The sequence below is a fragment of the Heteronotia binoei genome, chromosome 10 (genome assembly GCF_032191835.1).
Source record: "Heteronotia binoei isolate CCM8104 ecotype False Entrance Well chromosome 10, APGP_CSIRO_Hbin_v1, whole genome shotgun sequence".
Taxonomy (NCBI): Eukaryota; Metazoa; Chordata; class Lepidosauria; order Squamata; family Gekkonidae; genus Heteronotia; species Heteronotia binoei.
The window spans coordinates 104,217,386-104,231,908 of record NC_083232.1 but is presented as its reverse complement, the minus strand read 5'-3'; the positions used below and the strand labels follow the sequence as shown (position 1 = coordinate 104,231,908).

Sequence of the window (14,523 nt, the reverse complement as noted above, 5' to 3'; positions counted from 1 at the left end):
CCCTCTTTGCCCCCCAGCTCTCCCCATTCCCTCACCACAGCAGCAATGGGGCTAGCAACACACCCCAAGTCTTGCTCTGCTTGCTACTCCTGCTGCCCCCCCATGCAAAAGTGCAGGTGTGATGGAAACTGAGCAGTGCCCCCCTCCCCTGACTCCCCTCTCCCCTTCCCTCCTCTGCTGGGTCATCGGAGAACCTGCAGCACAACAGGGATGAGGAGGAGGAGGAAGCCTCTGAAGAGATACTGGAGTGACGCCCCCCAGGACACCTTTAAAGCAGAGCCCCTTCCCCAAGAGCCACCAGTCCTGCTCAGCAACTTTGATCCAGGCACGGTTTCCCAGTGGGGGAGGAGGGAATCCCAGTGGAAAAGCAGCCCTGCCCTGCCCCCTCCCCCACATCGTGAAGGCCCACCAGAAACAGGACTTGCAGCCCCGTTCAGGAATGCTCCTACAGGGGGGGGGCTGCCAGTCCTTCCGTGCTACCTCTGACCTCCACACTGACCATGAGGCTCAGGAATGTGCGGGGTGGGGGGGGACAGAGCACCCCCCCCCCCAGCATGAACCTTCTTGGCTGGGGAGGGACAAGGAGGCAAGGTGGGGAGGGTGAGGGAGCCTAGCCTCTGGCTTCAGTGGGAGAAGTGGGGGGTCAGAAAAGGGGCTTCCATCTCTAGGGCACCTGCTATGAGAGATCTCTGTGCGGAATGTGAATGTGATCTTGCGGATCAGTCCCCGTGTGGGGCAGGAAGATGATGGCGCCCTTGGATGGCACTTTTCTCAAGGGAGGCAGTTAAACCCTGCAGCCAATCAGCACTGCGCTCACAGAAAGAAGGGACCATCAAGGCTGAGCCACAGCCCCACTTGGTGATACTCGATAACAAGGCAAGAGTCATTGGGTCAGACACGGGGCTGTGTGGATTGGGAGCCTGGGGCAGGCCTGCTGTTTGGACTGGGACAAAAGACAAGAAATAATCAGGGACAGAGTCGAGCTTCATGGCTGGGAGTCCAACCCCAAAGACATCGTGGGTTACATTACAGCCATCGTGGGAAATTGCCCTAGAACTGCAGTTTGCCCCAGGAAAGGAAACATGCAGAGGAACAAACTTACCTGCCTCTCCCACAACAGGGTGAAGAGCAGTTCTAAGGACAATTTGAGATTAGAAGAAAGCCACAATGAGGAAGGGTTAGGCCCCCTCCCCAGGCTCCGTTCTCAGTCTAATTCAAGAAACTGTTTGCTACCAACATCCCACCCCCTTCTCACCTCGTGGCCCAGAGAGACAGACTACAATATTCTACTGAATACCAGAAGCTGCCATTTGGTCTGCATTGTGACTGAGACCTCTCACCTGTCCCAGAACTCTTGGCAATTTCCCAAACCAGAGTTCTTTGCATCCTAATGATATATAACTGGTCTTTTCAAGCCATCTACTTACCAGCTGCTGTTCTAGGGGAGGGATGGCATCCTGGTGCCCATAAACTAGGCTTGGGTTATACTGGCTGAAAAGAACAGGATAAAATACCTTCTTCCCTAGAAGCAAAAGCATTGGGGGAGGGGGGACATTATTTTAAATATTTTGCTACATTTGCAGATGCATTTCTGCTCTTGGGTGTTCAGAACTTGGTGGTTTTCAAAGCTGTAGGTGTCTAGTTCAATGGCTAGTTTCTAATTTTTAAAAAATCATCTACAACCTAAAACAAAGAAGGAGCAGCCAACACTGCAGGACATTCAAGCCATGAAGAGAGCACCATCATTCTGGAGGCCACACCCACAGCCCACCAGGTGTAAAATGGATGTTTCCCTGGAAGTGCTGATCACCAGCTGCAAATGCTGCCACGTCCTGAGCCTGGCCCCTGGGGGCAGAACTTGCTCTCTGCTGTGCTGAGCTCCTGCTCTCCTTTTCACCGGGGTCAGGTTCTGCAGGAAAGAGCCAGGAAAGAGCCAGGAAACAAAAGCTGAACGAGAGGAAGTGCTGCTGCTGGTCAATGGAGGCAGGGGTGGGAGTTACGTTCTCCTTTGGGGAGAGTCCTACTCCCTCTGAAGAAGCAAATTTGCAGCTTGGGAGCACTTCAAGGGGAAGTCTCAGCACAGCACCTTCCACCAGATTCAGCCCCCTTGTGGCCCTTTCTTGGGGAGTGAGCTCTGGCCACCACCAGATCAGGGTCACGGTATTGTCAGGCTGCCTTTTAAGACAATTCAGGAGCTCCCATTTATCTCCTGCCAGGTGTTTATCACAGCTGAAAAACCTTCACTCCTTGTCTGTTTCAGGGCTCCGTTTAAGGTACTGGCTTAAGGTCCGTGGCGCAGAGTGTTAAAGCTGCAGTACTGCAGTCCTAAGCTCTGCTCATGACCTGAGTTCGATCCCTGGCAGCAACTGGATTTTCAGGAAGCCAGCTCGGGGTTGACTCAGACTTTCATCCTTCCGAGGTTGGTAAAATGAGTCCCCAGCTTGCTGGGGGGAAAGTGTCGATGACTGGGAAAGGCAATGGCAAACCCGTAAAAAGTCTGCCATGAAAACGTTGTGAAAGCAACATCACCCAAGAGTCAGAAATGACTGGTGCTTGCACAGGGGACCTTTTCTTTTTCTCTTGGTTTCTAAAGCCCCCAAAGGGTCTGGGGCTACGGCACCTGAAGACCAGTCATTCCCTGTGAGTCCATCTAAGCAGGCCCTACTCTGCATCCATCCTCCCCCGCAGCACCTCTGGAGAGGAAGTGGGGGCCTTGCAGGTTGTGGCGCCCTGTCAGTCCAGAATGAAATGGAATTAAATTGCCATGTAAAGAGAGATGTGCAGTAGGGTGAGATGGGAAGCCCAAAGCCTTTAAAACTGGTTTTCCTTGGAGCATGCCAAGGATTTAGGAAATATGATTTAGGAAATATGAACTATGCTGACATCTTGACCCACCCCTCCACCCCTTTCAGAGACTGCAAAGAGGCTCCTGTCACTACGCCCCCCCCTCAGAGATCCAACTCACTTGTGGATATTGTACATTTTTATTTTGTGTTGAGGCTACAATCAGGCCCATTTTAAAAAACTAACTGATAATAAATGCATGTGTTTCAGATAATAATTAAGTTACAATTACAGTTTTTAATCATTGGTCCTCTGCTTTGTATATAACGAACCTTCCAGGTACTTTAAAAAAGGTAAAGGTAGTCCTCTGTGAAAGCACCAGTTGTTTTCCACACTGGGGTGACACTGCATCATGACGTTTCATGGCAGACTTTTTATGGGGTGGTTTGCCATTGCCTTCCCCAGTCAGCTATACTTTCTCCCCAGCAAGCTGGGTATTCATTTTACCCACCTCAGAAGGATGGAAGGCTGAGTCAACCTGGAGCGGGCTACTTGAACCCAGCTTCTGTCAGGATCAAACTCAGGTCGTGAGCAGAGATCTTGGACTGCAGTACTGCAGCTTTACAATTCTGTGCCATGGGGCTACTTTCAGGTACTTTACTCAAGAGTAAATACAGATTGGAGAATCTCCTATTTCAAAAAACACACCCAGTGGGAAATTGACCAATAAGGAGTGGGAGGAACGACCTCATTGTGGGTGGAGGAAGAGGGGGGGGAGAAATCCCATGAACTACCCATGCTTTAGAATTTGGCTTGGAAGCAAAGAGAGGGGAGAAATGGCCACAAAACCACTCTCAGTAGACCCAGGTAAACAGCAAACTGAAACCAAAGAAAGCACTGAAGGGAGGAAAAACAATGTAATTGGCAGCGGGGGCAGGGGGAGATCCAATGGATTTGCATGATAAAAAAGCAACAGTGATGCAGAACACCAAAGAAACTCGAATGACATACATGGTGAAATCGAGGGAAAACATAACGGGCCACCAGTGCATAATGGGCCAACCTACCCTTTATCTGACCCTCTGTCTTCAGGTTTCCCCTCTTCCCTCCCCTGGCAGCCTCTTCCCTGGAGAAGTCTGGCTAAATTGTCCAGTGGCTGCCACCTCCAGAGACAGGCTAGGCCCAGGTCATGGTGGCCACTACTGGTGGGGCCCAAGCCAATGGGGTGGGTCATGAGTCTCTGGTGGTCACTGCAGAGTAGCTTTCTCAGAGTACCTCTGGCCATTATTTCTGAGAATTCTTGGAGAACAGGGGAGGTGCCAGAATATTGGAGGCAGGCAAACGTTGTCTCCATCTCCAAGAAGGGGGAAAAGGAGGATCCAGGTAACTACCAACCCATCAGCTTGATGTCTACAACTGGAAAAGTTTTAGAACAAATCATCAAACAGTCAGCTCTGGGACATTTAGAAAAAGCAGCTGTGATTACTAAAAGCCAGCATGGGTTTCTCTAGAACAAGTCATGTCAGACTAACCTGATCTCTCTCTCTCTCTTTTTAGAAAGCTAAGACTTTTCTGGATCAGGGGAATGCTGTAGACATAGTTTATCTTGATTTCAGTAAGGCTTTTTTATAAGGTTCCACATACTATCCTTGTTGACAAGTTGACGTTACTGTTAGGTGGATCTGTAACTGGCTGACAGATTACACTCAAAGGGTGCTTGTGAATAGTTCCTCATCCTCTTGGAGAGGAGTGACAAGTGGAGTGCCTCAAGGATGTGTCCTGGGACCTGTTTTGTTCAACATCTTTATAAATGATTTGGAGGAAGGAACAGAGGGAATGCTTATTAAATTTGCAGATGATACTAAATTGGGAGGGGTTGCAAATACAGTAGGAGAAATCTCTGGTTCTATGAAGTCAGTGTGGTGGCTAGTGCAGCCCTGGGCAGAATGCGGAGGGCTGGGTCCCAATCAGCGTTCCCTTTAAGCTCAGTTACTGTGAGCTAGCTTACAGTTTTTAAGCCTCTGGCTCACACATTTTTGTCTTAGCTCAGGAAAAATGGCCCCAGAACAAAGTGATTTATGCAGCAGCTCACAACTATTCCAGTAGCTCACAAAGTAGAATTTTTGCTCACAAGACTCCACAGTTTAGAGGGAACTCTGGTCCCAATCCCCCTTGAAGTTCACTTGGTGACCTTGGGCTAAGTACTTGAGAGCCAGTTTGGTGTAGTGGTTAAGTGTGTGGACTCTTATCTGGGACAACTGGGATTGATTCCTCACTCCTCCCCTTGCAGCTGCTGATGTGACCTTGAATCAGTCTTGTGTTCTTGCAGAGCTGTTCTGCTCAAGAGCAGTTTCTGTTAGAGCTCTCTCAGCTCCACCTACCTCACAGGGTGCCTGTTGTGGGGAGGGGAAGGGGAAGGAGATTGTAAGCCACTCAGAGACTCCTTCAGGTACTGAAGGGCAGGGTATAAATCCAGTATCATCTTCTTCTCTCTCTGCTTGACCTACCTCACAAGTTTGTTGTGTGGGAAAAAGAAAGAGCTTCACCCATACATCTCTTCATCCATCCATCCATCCATCCATCCATCCATCCATCCATCCATCCCATTTCCTCCCTCCCAGGAGCTCTTAAGTCAGGTGCATGGGTGCTTGGGGCTCACTTCTTCCCTCCCTCCATCCTCCTCGGAACAGAGCTGTGCCCAACTCTGGTTGGCTCATCCTAGTCAGTCACAAAGCCATTTCCCCCTCTTTTCTGAGCAGATCTTAAAATGTTTAAACCAGAGGAAACAAACTTTTGAAAACTAAAAAAGCTGGACAACCATTTGATTGAGTAAACATCCCAGTTATTCAGAGAGAAAGCAGACAGACAGCCCCACGTGGGAAGAGAATGGACAAGGCTGAAGGAAGTGTTTCCCGGGCTGCCCCAAACACAAGCACTTCTCTTTACAGGGCATCCCCTTCCATTTCAGCAGTGCCTTACAATATAGAGAAGGGCTGCATGCCTTGGAAAGAGACCAACACATTGTGCTACCTGGCTGTGTATTGAGTCTGCACATGGTGAGGAATTCGGCCGTGAAATAGATATCCACATCGCAGAAGAAGAGAACCACGTTGCTGCCTTTCCAGACACGAGCCCCGACTTCCAGTCCTTTTCCCCTTGAGAAGTCTTCGTTCAGGTGGATGAAGGTGAAGTTCTTGAAGTGTGCTGATCTACGAGGAGGAATCACACGTGTTGGTCCGGCCCCACTTGCGCTGCTTGCATTCTCCACAGGGGTGGGGCTCTCTGCCTGTTAGGGAGCTTGGAAGGAAGCAGCATGTGGAGCTGCAATAGGCTGCCCAGTCCAACTTTGGGGGTGGAGCCAGGAGCAAGGTTGTGACGACCATAATTGAACTCCAAGGGGAGTTCTGGCCATCACATTTAAAGGGACCGCACACCTTCTAAATGCCTTCCTTCCTTGGAAATAATAAAGGATAGGCACACCTTCTTTTGGGGCTCAGAGAATTGGATTCCCTAGTCCAATCTTCTTGAAATGTAGAGAGTGTTTTGAGGAGAGGAACTGGATGCTATGCTGAAAATTTGGTGCCTCTACCTCAAAAAACAGCCCCTCCAGATGCTCACAGATCAATTTTCCATTATATCCTATGGGAATCGGTCTCCCTAGGGGATAATGGAGTGTCCAGCAGACATTCCCCACCCCCGCTTTCTGATGGCCCTGAAGCAGGGGGAGGGCCTCCAAAATGGGGGCTCTCCTGCCCCCACCTGGGGATTGAGCAACTGACAAAGAGCTACACAGATGACAGAGCAGGGAAACAGGGACAAACCCTCTGCGAAAACCAGCCTCAAAATTATAAACAAATCCTGTTTTTCATTGATAATTATAAAGATACAAATTCATCACAACTTTTCGGTGTTACAACAAAAGTGCATAAGGAACAAAAGTCCACACCCAAAATTGTTCAAAAGGCAGTAAATGTCCAGTATTACTCAACAGCTGGACGTTGGCATAAATTCCAAATATAAAGTCCTGTGAGGAGATTCACTCTCCGGAGAGTTATAATCCACTAAGGCAGTCTTTCAAGGAGACCTGCGCTCCGTAAAATTCTTCCTCTATACAGCAAGGCACAGACAGTAGAACGCAACACGGCAGTACTTTATCCAGCGTTTTGCTTTTGCTTCTACGAGCTTCCAAGAAAAATTTCAATCATATTCAGGTGCTGATGCTTGCAATGATTTCTGGTCGGTATGAAAGATCTACCATACCGTGTTGCGATCTCCGGAGCGTGGATCTCCGCACAGGACTTTGGATTTGGAATTTCTGCCAACGTCCAGCTGTTGCGTAATACTGGACATTTACTGCCTTTTGAATAACTTTGGGTGTGGACTTTTGCTCCTTATGCACACCAAAAAGTTGTGATGAATTTGTATTTTTATAATTATCAATGAAACACAGGATTTGTTTATAATTTGAGGCTGGTTTTTGCGGAGGGTTTGTCCCTGTTTCCCTACCCACCTGGAGATTGGCAACCCTACTCTGAAAATGCCTCCCGCCCCTACCCTAAGATAGCTTTCTCTCTCTCCCCAAATCCCTGGGCCAGTTTCCTTCTCTCCCCCTTTCACTGTCCCTCAGTGGCCCCTCAACATCCATCTGGAAGTTGTGCAAATGTCTGTGCCTCCTCCAGGCAGTCCCATTTGAGGCTGCTTTTCCTGCTTCAGTTGCAGCTGCTCTGCCACCAGTGACAGTGACAACTACGCCTCTCTTGACTGGCATTGCTTCTGGACAGAAAAGGCTCCTCATTGGAGCCAGAGCCCACAATGTCCAGCCCCAGAGCTGGTGATCATGGCTTTTTTTGTAGCAGGAACTCCTTTGCATATTAGGCCACACACACAGCCGATGCAGCCAATTCTCCTAGAGCTTACAGTAGGCCCTGTAAGCTCTTGGAGGAATGGCTACATCAGGGGTGTGTGGCCTAAGATGCAAAGGAATTCCTGCTACAAAAGAGCCTTGCTGGTAATTAAAACCAGGGTTACGTGATATTGCGGGAGGAAAGCCACTGCGCATATGCAGAGTAGTTTCCACTCACCACTGGAACCCACAGCCGCATGGGGCTTCCAGCTCAGAGGACAGCAAGTCTTGAACCCAAGCAACTCTTGTCTTTTCAGAACTCATCATGAGAAGGGAAAGACCCCAGGAAGTCTCTGGCCTTTGGCCTCAGGACAGGAGCCCGACTCACTTGGAGGTGTTTTCCAGGATTCCTTTGACTTCCCTCATTTGTTCTCTCCCAAAGTAAACAACTGTGAGGTGAATTCTCCCATCCTGCTGGATGCCCATTTCCCTGGAAGACACACAAAACGCTGCTTTCAGACCCTGCCCCAGTCTCTCTCAAAAGACCCTTTGGCACATCCCCCACCAGGCTCAGCCACACCTCCTTCCCCTCAGACCCAACCATCACAGCCTCTTTTATGGGAAGATTAAAAACGTCTACTAGAGTACTTAATCTCGCAGCAGAAAAATGCTATACTCAAAACATATTCAGGAACATTTATCATCTGGATACACCTGGAATTCACTGCCACAGGAGGTGGCTGCGGCTGCCAGCATAGCCAGCTTCAAGAGGGGATTGGATCAGCATATGGTGCAGAGCTCCATCACTGGCTCTTAGCCACAGCATATTGTTGGAACTCTCTGTCTGGGGCAGTGATGCTCTGTATTCTTGGTGCTTGGGGGGAGCACAGTGGAAGGGCTTCTAGTGCCCTGGCCCCACTGATGAACCTCCTGATGGCACCTGGATTTTTGGTCACTGTGTGACACAGAGTGTTGGACAGGATGGGCCATTGGCCTGATCCAACACAGCTTCTCTTCTGTTCTTACAGGGGCTGTGAGAGAAAAGTGTGTTGGTCCATCCTGCTGCACATCTGCACTGGAATTCGGAAGCCCTCCCAACATTTCCCCCTCCTTTGTAAAGCCAGAGAAAAGGGCTGATTCTGTTTTGCTTTTGCAAATGTAGCTTTCAAGATAGTTTTACCAAGGAGAACAGGGGGGTGGGGCAGGAGGGGCGCTATTAACTCATGAACTTCCACCCTGCACGTCTATGCATTTCCCTCAGGGGGCCACCATTTTGCCTGCATTCCCACCACCAGACCAGTATAACATCACTGCAAATGTATTTTTTTTTAATATTTACAATTCAAAATGATGCTTTAAACAAGTTCTGATCAGTCATCAGCTGTATAACAGAATAGGCAATAAGTCAATGTTCTGGACTTAAGGAGCCTGAAATATTCTACATTAGTGTACTAAAAGGTTTAATATTTCAGTAATCCTTTCTTTTCTTTCCTTTTTCTGCTGTCAAGTCACAGCTGACTAAACTCTGTGGGGTTTTCAAGGCAAGAGACATTCAGAGGCGGCTGCCCACAGCCTGACTCCAACCAGCAACTCTGTGTTTCTTGGCTTCTCTCCCATCCAAGGACCCTGCTGAGACCTGAGCTCTGGCTGGATTGGGCTAGCCTGGGCAAGAGATGTCCAGAAGTGGTTTGCCATCGCTTGCCTCTGTGCTGTCATGACCCTGGAGGTCTCCCATCCACATACTGACCTGGGCCGACCCTGCTTAGCTTCTGAAATCTGACCAAGATACCACCAGCTCAGGGCAAGGGATTCTTCACTGTTGATAGCAGAGCTGTCAGATGAGGGTTGCTGGCAATATAGTTTTACACAGAATGTAAACCTGGGGGTAACGCTTTATCCGTTTTACATTAAAACGTTTACAAAGGACTATGTAATATGCACTTGCTGCGGCCAACTGGCCATTATTTGCCCCATCAGAATAGGGGTTCGGCCATGCTGTGTTTGCTCTGCATTCCCCCTCCCCCAGCCATTTCAGCTCCCTAAAATGATGCCAAAGGTAGCTGGGAGCCCCTCCTCCCATTTTGGATCAGGCCCCTGCCGCACTTTTACGCAGGAGTTGCCATGGCAAACTCATGTCAAGTGTCATGCATAGTTTGGCCCCCAGGGAGAGTAACATAGTAGAGATTTCCATATTGTTGAGCTTGCTGGGCCTGGCCCACCAGGGGAAGAAGACTGTAGATTTATACCCCGCCATTCTCTCTGAATCAGAGTTTCAGAGCAGCTTACAATCTCCTTTATCTTCTTCCCCCACAACAGACGCCCTGTGAAGTAGGGGAGGCTGAGAGAGCTCTGACGGAAGTGGCCCTTTCAAGGACAACTCTGCGAGAGCTATGGCTAGCCCTGGCCATTCCAGCAGCTGCAAGTGGAGGAGTGGGGAATCAAACCTGGTTCTCCCAGATAAGAGTCTGAACACTTAACCACTACTCCAAACTGGCAAACTGGGAGACCTCTGTCCACATCCCTGCTCACCAGGAAACTCACTGGGTGACTTTGGTTCAGTCTCCTTCACCCTGACATGCCATGAGATTGCAAAGGGAAGGATGGAGACCCAGGCAGGAACTCCATGGAGGAAGGGCAGGCTGGTTTTTTTTAAGGTAATAAAGAACTAAACACATTGCTGATAAAGAAAACAATGTAATGGCTGGAAAAACGGAAACAGGCAGAACTGGAAGGAAACGCACCAACCTGAAGTTCTGCATGAATTGCTGAAACTTGCCAGCCCGTTTGGCCAGTGGGACAATGACGTTCACAAGGGTCTGGGCAGTGTTGAGATTTTCACTCTTGACTCTGATGATGGGACCAAATGGCCTGAACAGGACAACTCGCTTGAATTCGTAGTTTCTGTCTCCTTTGAATGTCAGCTCATATAAGGTGCCTTTGTCTCTTTCTGTCCGGCAGATGCCTGTCAGGAAAACGAAGGAGAAAGAGCTCCCGCTGTCTCTGTGGCTCTTCCACTCTGCTCGGGCAGCAGAGGCCTCATCCCACCGAACCTGAGAGATCTTGGCCTGCCTCTTGCGCCAGCTCTTCCCGACCTGCACGCAGAACAGACAGCCTGGGGCAAGGGGGTGTGGGGATGGGAAGGCATGCACAGGTTTCGCCAGCAGAGTGTGCGGGTTGTCTTCATCCAGAAAAGAGCGGGGCGTGCTCCTCAGAGGAGCAAGTGCCACAGAAGGTGGGCATTGCAGACCTCGGCTGTGGCCAACTCGCCTGCCCCCTTGTCTGTTGTGCTGTTGGAAACCCCCTCAGCTTCTGCCATTGAAGGCACCCTCTGCTGTTGCTTTTGAAGGTTACCTATTAAACCAGTTGGTGTTTCTGTTTGGATGTTCTTCTGTTTTCCCCCTTTGCCCCTTTCCTCTCACCCTTGCACAAACACTTGGAATCTCCCTGTCTTGGGGAAGTGATCATGCCAAAAGGAATTATGATGGAGTGTGAATAGCGGGAGCCTGGAACTATTCTCCTACTCATGTGTTAGTGGTTTGGGGGGGGGAGACTTCCTCGCTAACCTTTCTTTCTTTGACAGGTATTCTGTTTTAGCTGAAAACGAAGCAGTGTTTTATGACCATGACAGGAGGGGGGGCGGGAGTAGTTGAGGTATTTTAACGTGTCTTGTCTTCAGTTGGACATTCTTGGCAAATGCTCCAATGGAGATCAGACCGCCTGTAATGAATCATCATAAAAGCTTCTTCTAAACCAGAGAACTTTGTGTGAGTGTTACTTGCAAGTCTAACATATGCACATTCCAAGTGCAACAGAGACCACTGGCAACTCCATTGCCCTTGGTGGACTTTCCCTCCTACCGCTAGGCCTCACTCCCCCTTGCTCTTGTGTAGGGGGCATGCAGCAGCACGGAGCGTCACCTTCCCCTGTGCAGTTTCTCCAGCTGCCAGCAGGCTCAGCAGAAGGGAGGCTTCTGCTTGCACCCGAGGAAGGGAGGGTCCCCTGAAGCTCAACCAGTGAACAAAGAGGGTGCTGCCTTATGTCTTTCCTCCTAGGGATGGTGCTCTAAACTCCAAATCACCTCGCTCGCCCTCCTCTGCACATTTTCCAGGTCTGCAACGTCCTTTCTGAGATGCAGTGACCAGAACTGCACACAGGATTCAGAACGAGGCTGCTCTCTAGAGCTACACAGGGCCTTCACAATATCGGTCATTTTATCCTCAACCCCTTTTCTAATAATCCCTAACAGAGAGTTTGCCTTTTTTCACTGCTGCAGCACCCTGGTTTGACACTTCCCTTGAGCTCTCCACTACCACCCCGACATCTTTTTCCCTCAGTCTCAGCAAGTTCAGACCCTCATTAGCCTATATTTGAAGTTGGGACCCCCCTTCCCCCCCCCCCCAATGTGCATCACCTCAGACTTGCCAACACTGAGCTTCATTTGCCACATTGTTACCCCCTCACCCAGTTTGTGGAGGTCTTCTTGGAGCTTTTTCTGTCAACTTTAGTTTTCACCATCCTGAATAATTTGGGACCCCACGGCTTACTTCCATCTAGGGCTTTTTTTGTAATGGGAACTCCTTTGCATCTTAAGCCACACACCCCTGATATAGCCAATCCTCTTAGTACAGGGCCTGCTGTAAGCTCCAAGAGGATTGGCCACATCAGGGGGCGTGGCCTAATATGCAAAGCAGTTCCTGCTACAAAAAAAGCCCTGCGTTCCATCCATTGTGAAAACTGTTCATTGAATCCTACTCTTTCAGGTACTTGACCCAGTACTTGGCCTGCCCTGGGGCATGGGCGTGCGCGGTCTGATCCCCATTGGGGCATTTGCCAAGAATGTCTGACTGAAGACAAGACATGTTAAAATCCCTCATCTACTCCCCCCACCCGTCATGGTCATAAAGCGCTACTTCGTTTTCAGCTAAAACAGAATACCTATCAAAGGTTCTCTAGCGGTGTGGGTGGCCAGCAATGAGTCTGCCTGGATTCACCATCTAAAAACAATTGAACCTTGGGGTTTGAACCAATTGTGATCTGTCCTGCTTTATATAGAAATTTTTATGAGTTTGTGGAACTGTTTTTTTACAAGTGGATGTCAGATACCTTTAAGTGAGTAAATGTACAACATCTTGTCATGATCTGAGGCCTAGTGTGGCCTAGAGGGGAGGGAGAAGCCTGCCAAGGAGTTGCTAGTGGGCCTCCATCTCCCAGGATCTTTTCTGTCCCTCTGATTGGGTGAATAGTTTTTGGAGGGAAAAACTAGCCCAAGAGGGGTGGGGCCGGGAAGGAAAGCACAAATCGACCTGGCTAGGAAGGTGGTTTATTCTCTCTGGGAAAGGCTGCAGGGAGAGAGGTTCCCTCTGGGGAGAAGGCAGCTGGAGAGAGATCCCTCACTCGAGGAGGCTGAGTTGGGTATCAGAGGAAGGGAATGGTTAGCAAGTCGTGTTGGGGCTTTTCTTTTTGTTTTACACCAGCCTTTACTGTATACACATATATATTTCACTGTTGCACTAGAAGCTTTTATTACCCACCTGTTGTTTGAGCACTGTAAATAAATTGTTGTTTAACTGCCTGGGTCCTCATGTCTCTTCGGTCCTGGTTAAAAGGTGCTTGCTAATAGGGAAGACAGGGATGGGCTGGGTGCTCTGGCCCTGACCAAAGTGGGGGCAGCCAGTCCAAGGCCCTTCCAGGCCCCTTGCTTTGTGACACTCCTTTAAATGCAATGTGGTCAGTTTCACGGTTTGAGCACGTGCCTTTGGGAACAGATGTAGGGATTCCTGGCAGTAGTCTTTTGACTTCTTAAATAATGTTATTAGATTTCTGTTATGTGTGTAGCAATTTTTTCCCCCTCTTAAAGGAATAGTGTGCATAATATCTATGGATTGTTGTACTTTACCTACAGAATTTTGGAAATGTCAGTTTCTTGAAAAAGCAATTTACATGCGAAAGGTGGCTTATCAGCTGGTGAACACCCAGTGGAAGAATTCTACTTGTGGGACCGACTTCTGCTTGAGGAGGACTTAGAGGTGCTTAGAGGGTCCGTCTGGAATCTGGGAGACCAAGGTTCCAATCACCCCTCTGCCATGGAAGCTTTGAGGGTGACAGTTGGGGAGCAAGGGGTATGTGGGCATCGGGGCTCTGTTATCCCTGACTGTGGCAGGTCTGAATCGAAGCCAACGAGGAGCTGGAGAGCGCCAAAGTCTCTCTAGGTCCTGCTGAATGTCCTTATCAAGCTGCTTTCCTATCAACACTAGGCGGGAAAAAGCAAACAGTGAATTCCCCACCCCCACCCATGTGTCACTAGCAAAATTAGCCTTTACTGCATTTGGTGTTCTTTGTTTTGTGAATTATGTTCATTCTTCATGAACAGAAGGGTGCCACTGCAAAAGCAGAACCCTCACCTTTAAAAAGGCACAAAAAAGTTAAGGAAAGCACACACGGACAAGGGCGGTTCTGAGCACAGGAAGACCCCCATCTGACTTCCAGTGGGGGGGAGGGGCAGTGCAGCAGCAACTGTGTCCCAGGAAGGCTGAGTGGGGCTGTAGCAGTGGCAGCAGGCATGCTCAGAGCCAGGCTCCAAGTACACCATTGCCGAGGTGCCCCGCTGATCCCGCTCAGTCTTCCTGGGGAACACAGACCCAGGGAACACGAAAGCAGCCAGGCGGCATGCACACCATGAAGACTTGAGGAACATACACACTATGTGTGGGGAGCGGGGGTACCCATAGGCCAGGTGCACCCTAGGTGGCCACCTCCTTGGCCTACTCCCACGTGGCAGCTGCGTGGCAACCCCCGGTCTTCCTTGGAGACCTCCCCTCCCAGGATTCCCCAGGGCCAACCTTGCTTAGCTTCCAAGATCTGCCTCCTAGGACTGAAAATACAAATCCCATCAGATT

The 14,523-nt window shown here is 49.5% G+C and overlaps 1 protein-coding gene across 2 annotated transcripts in view; it reads right to left on the bottom strand.

Annotated features, from left to right (window-relative positions):
- CSGALNACT1 (chondroitin sulfate N-acetylgalactosaminyltransferase 1) overlaps positions 1–14,523 on the bottom strand; it is a 37,495-nt gene that overhangs the window by 2,327 nt on the left and 20,645 nt on the right. Inside the window, exons 3-6 of one of the 2 annotated variants that reach the window (XM_060247858.1) lie at positions 10,373–10,589; positions 8,016–8,117; positions 5,815–5,993; positions 1,428–1,522 (exon numbers count right to left, since the gene is read on the bottom strand). In XM_060247858.1, the coding sequence (XP_060103841.1) occupies positions 1,428–1,522; positions 5,815–5,993; positions 8,016–8,117; positions 10,373–10,589 (593 nt within the window). The remainder of the gene's footprint in view (positions 1–1,427; positions 1,523–5,814; positions 5,994–8,015; positions 8,118–10,372; positions 10,590–14,523) is intronic. The other variant, XM_060247859.1, reaches the window with a different exon arrangement.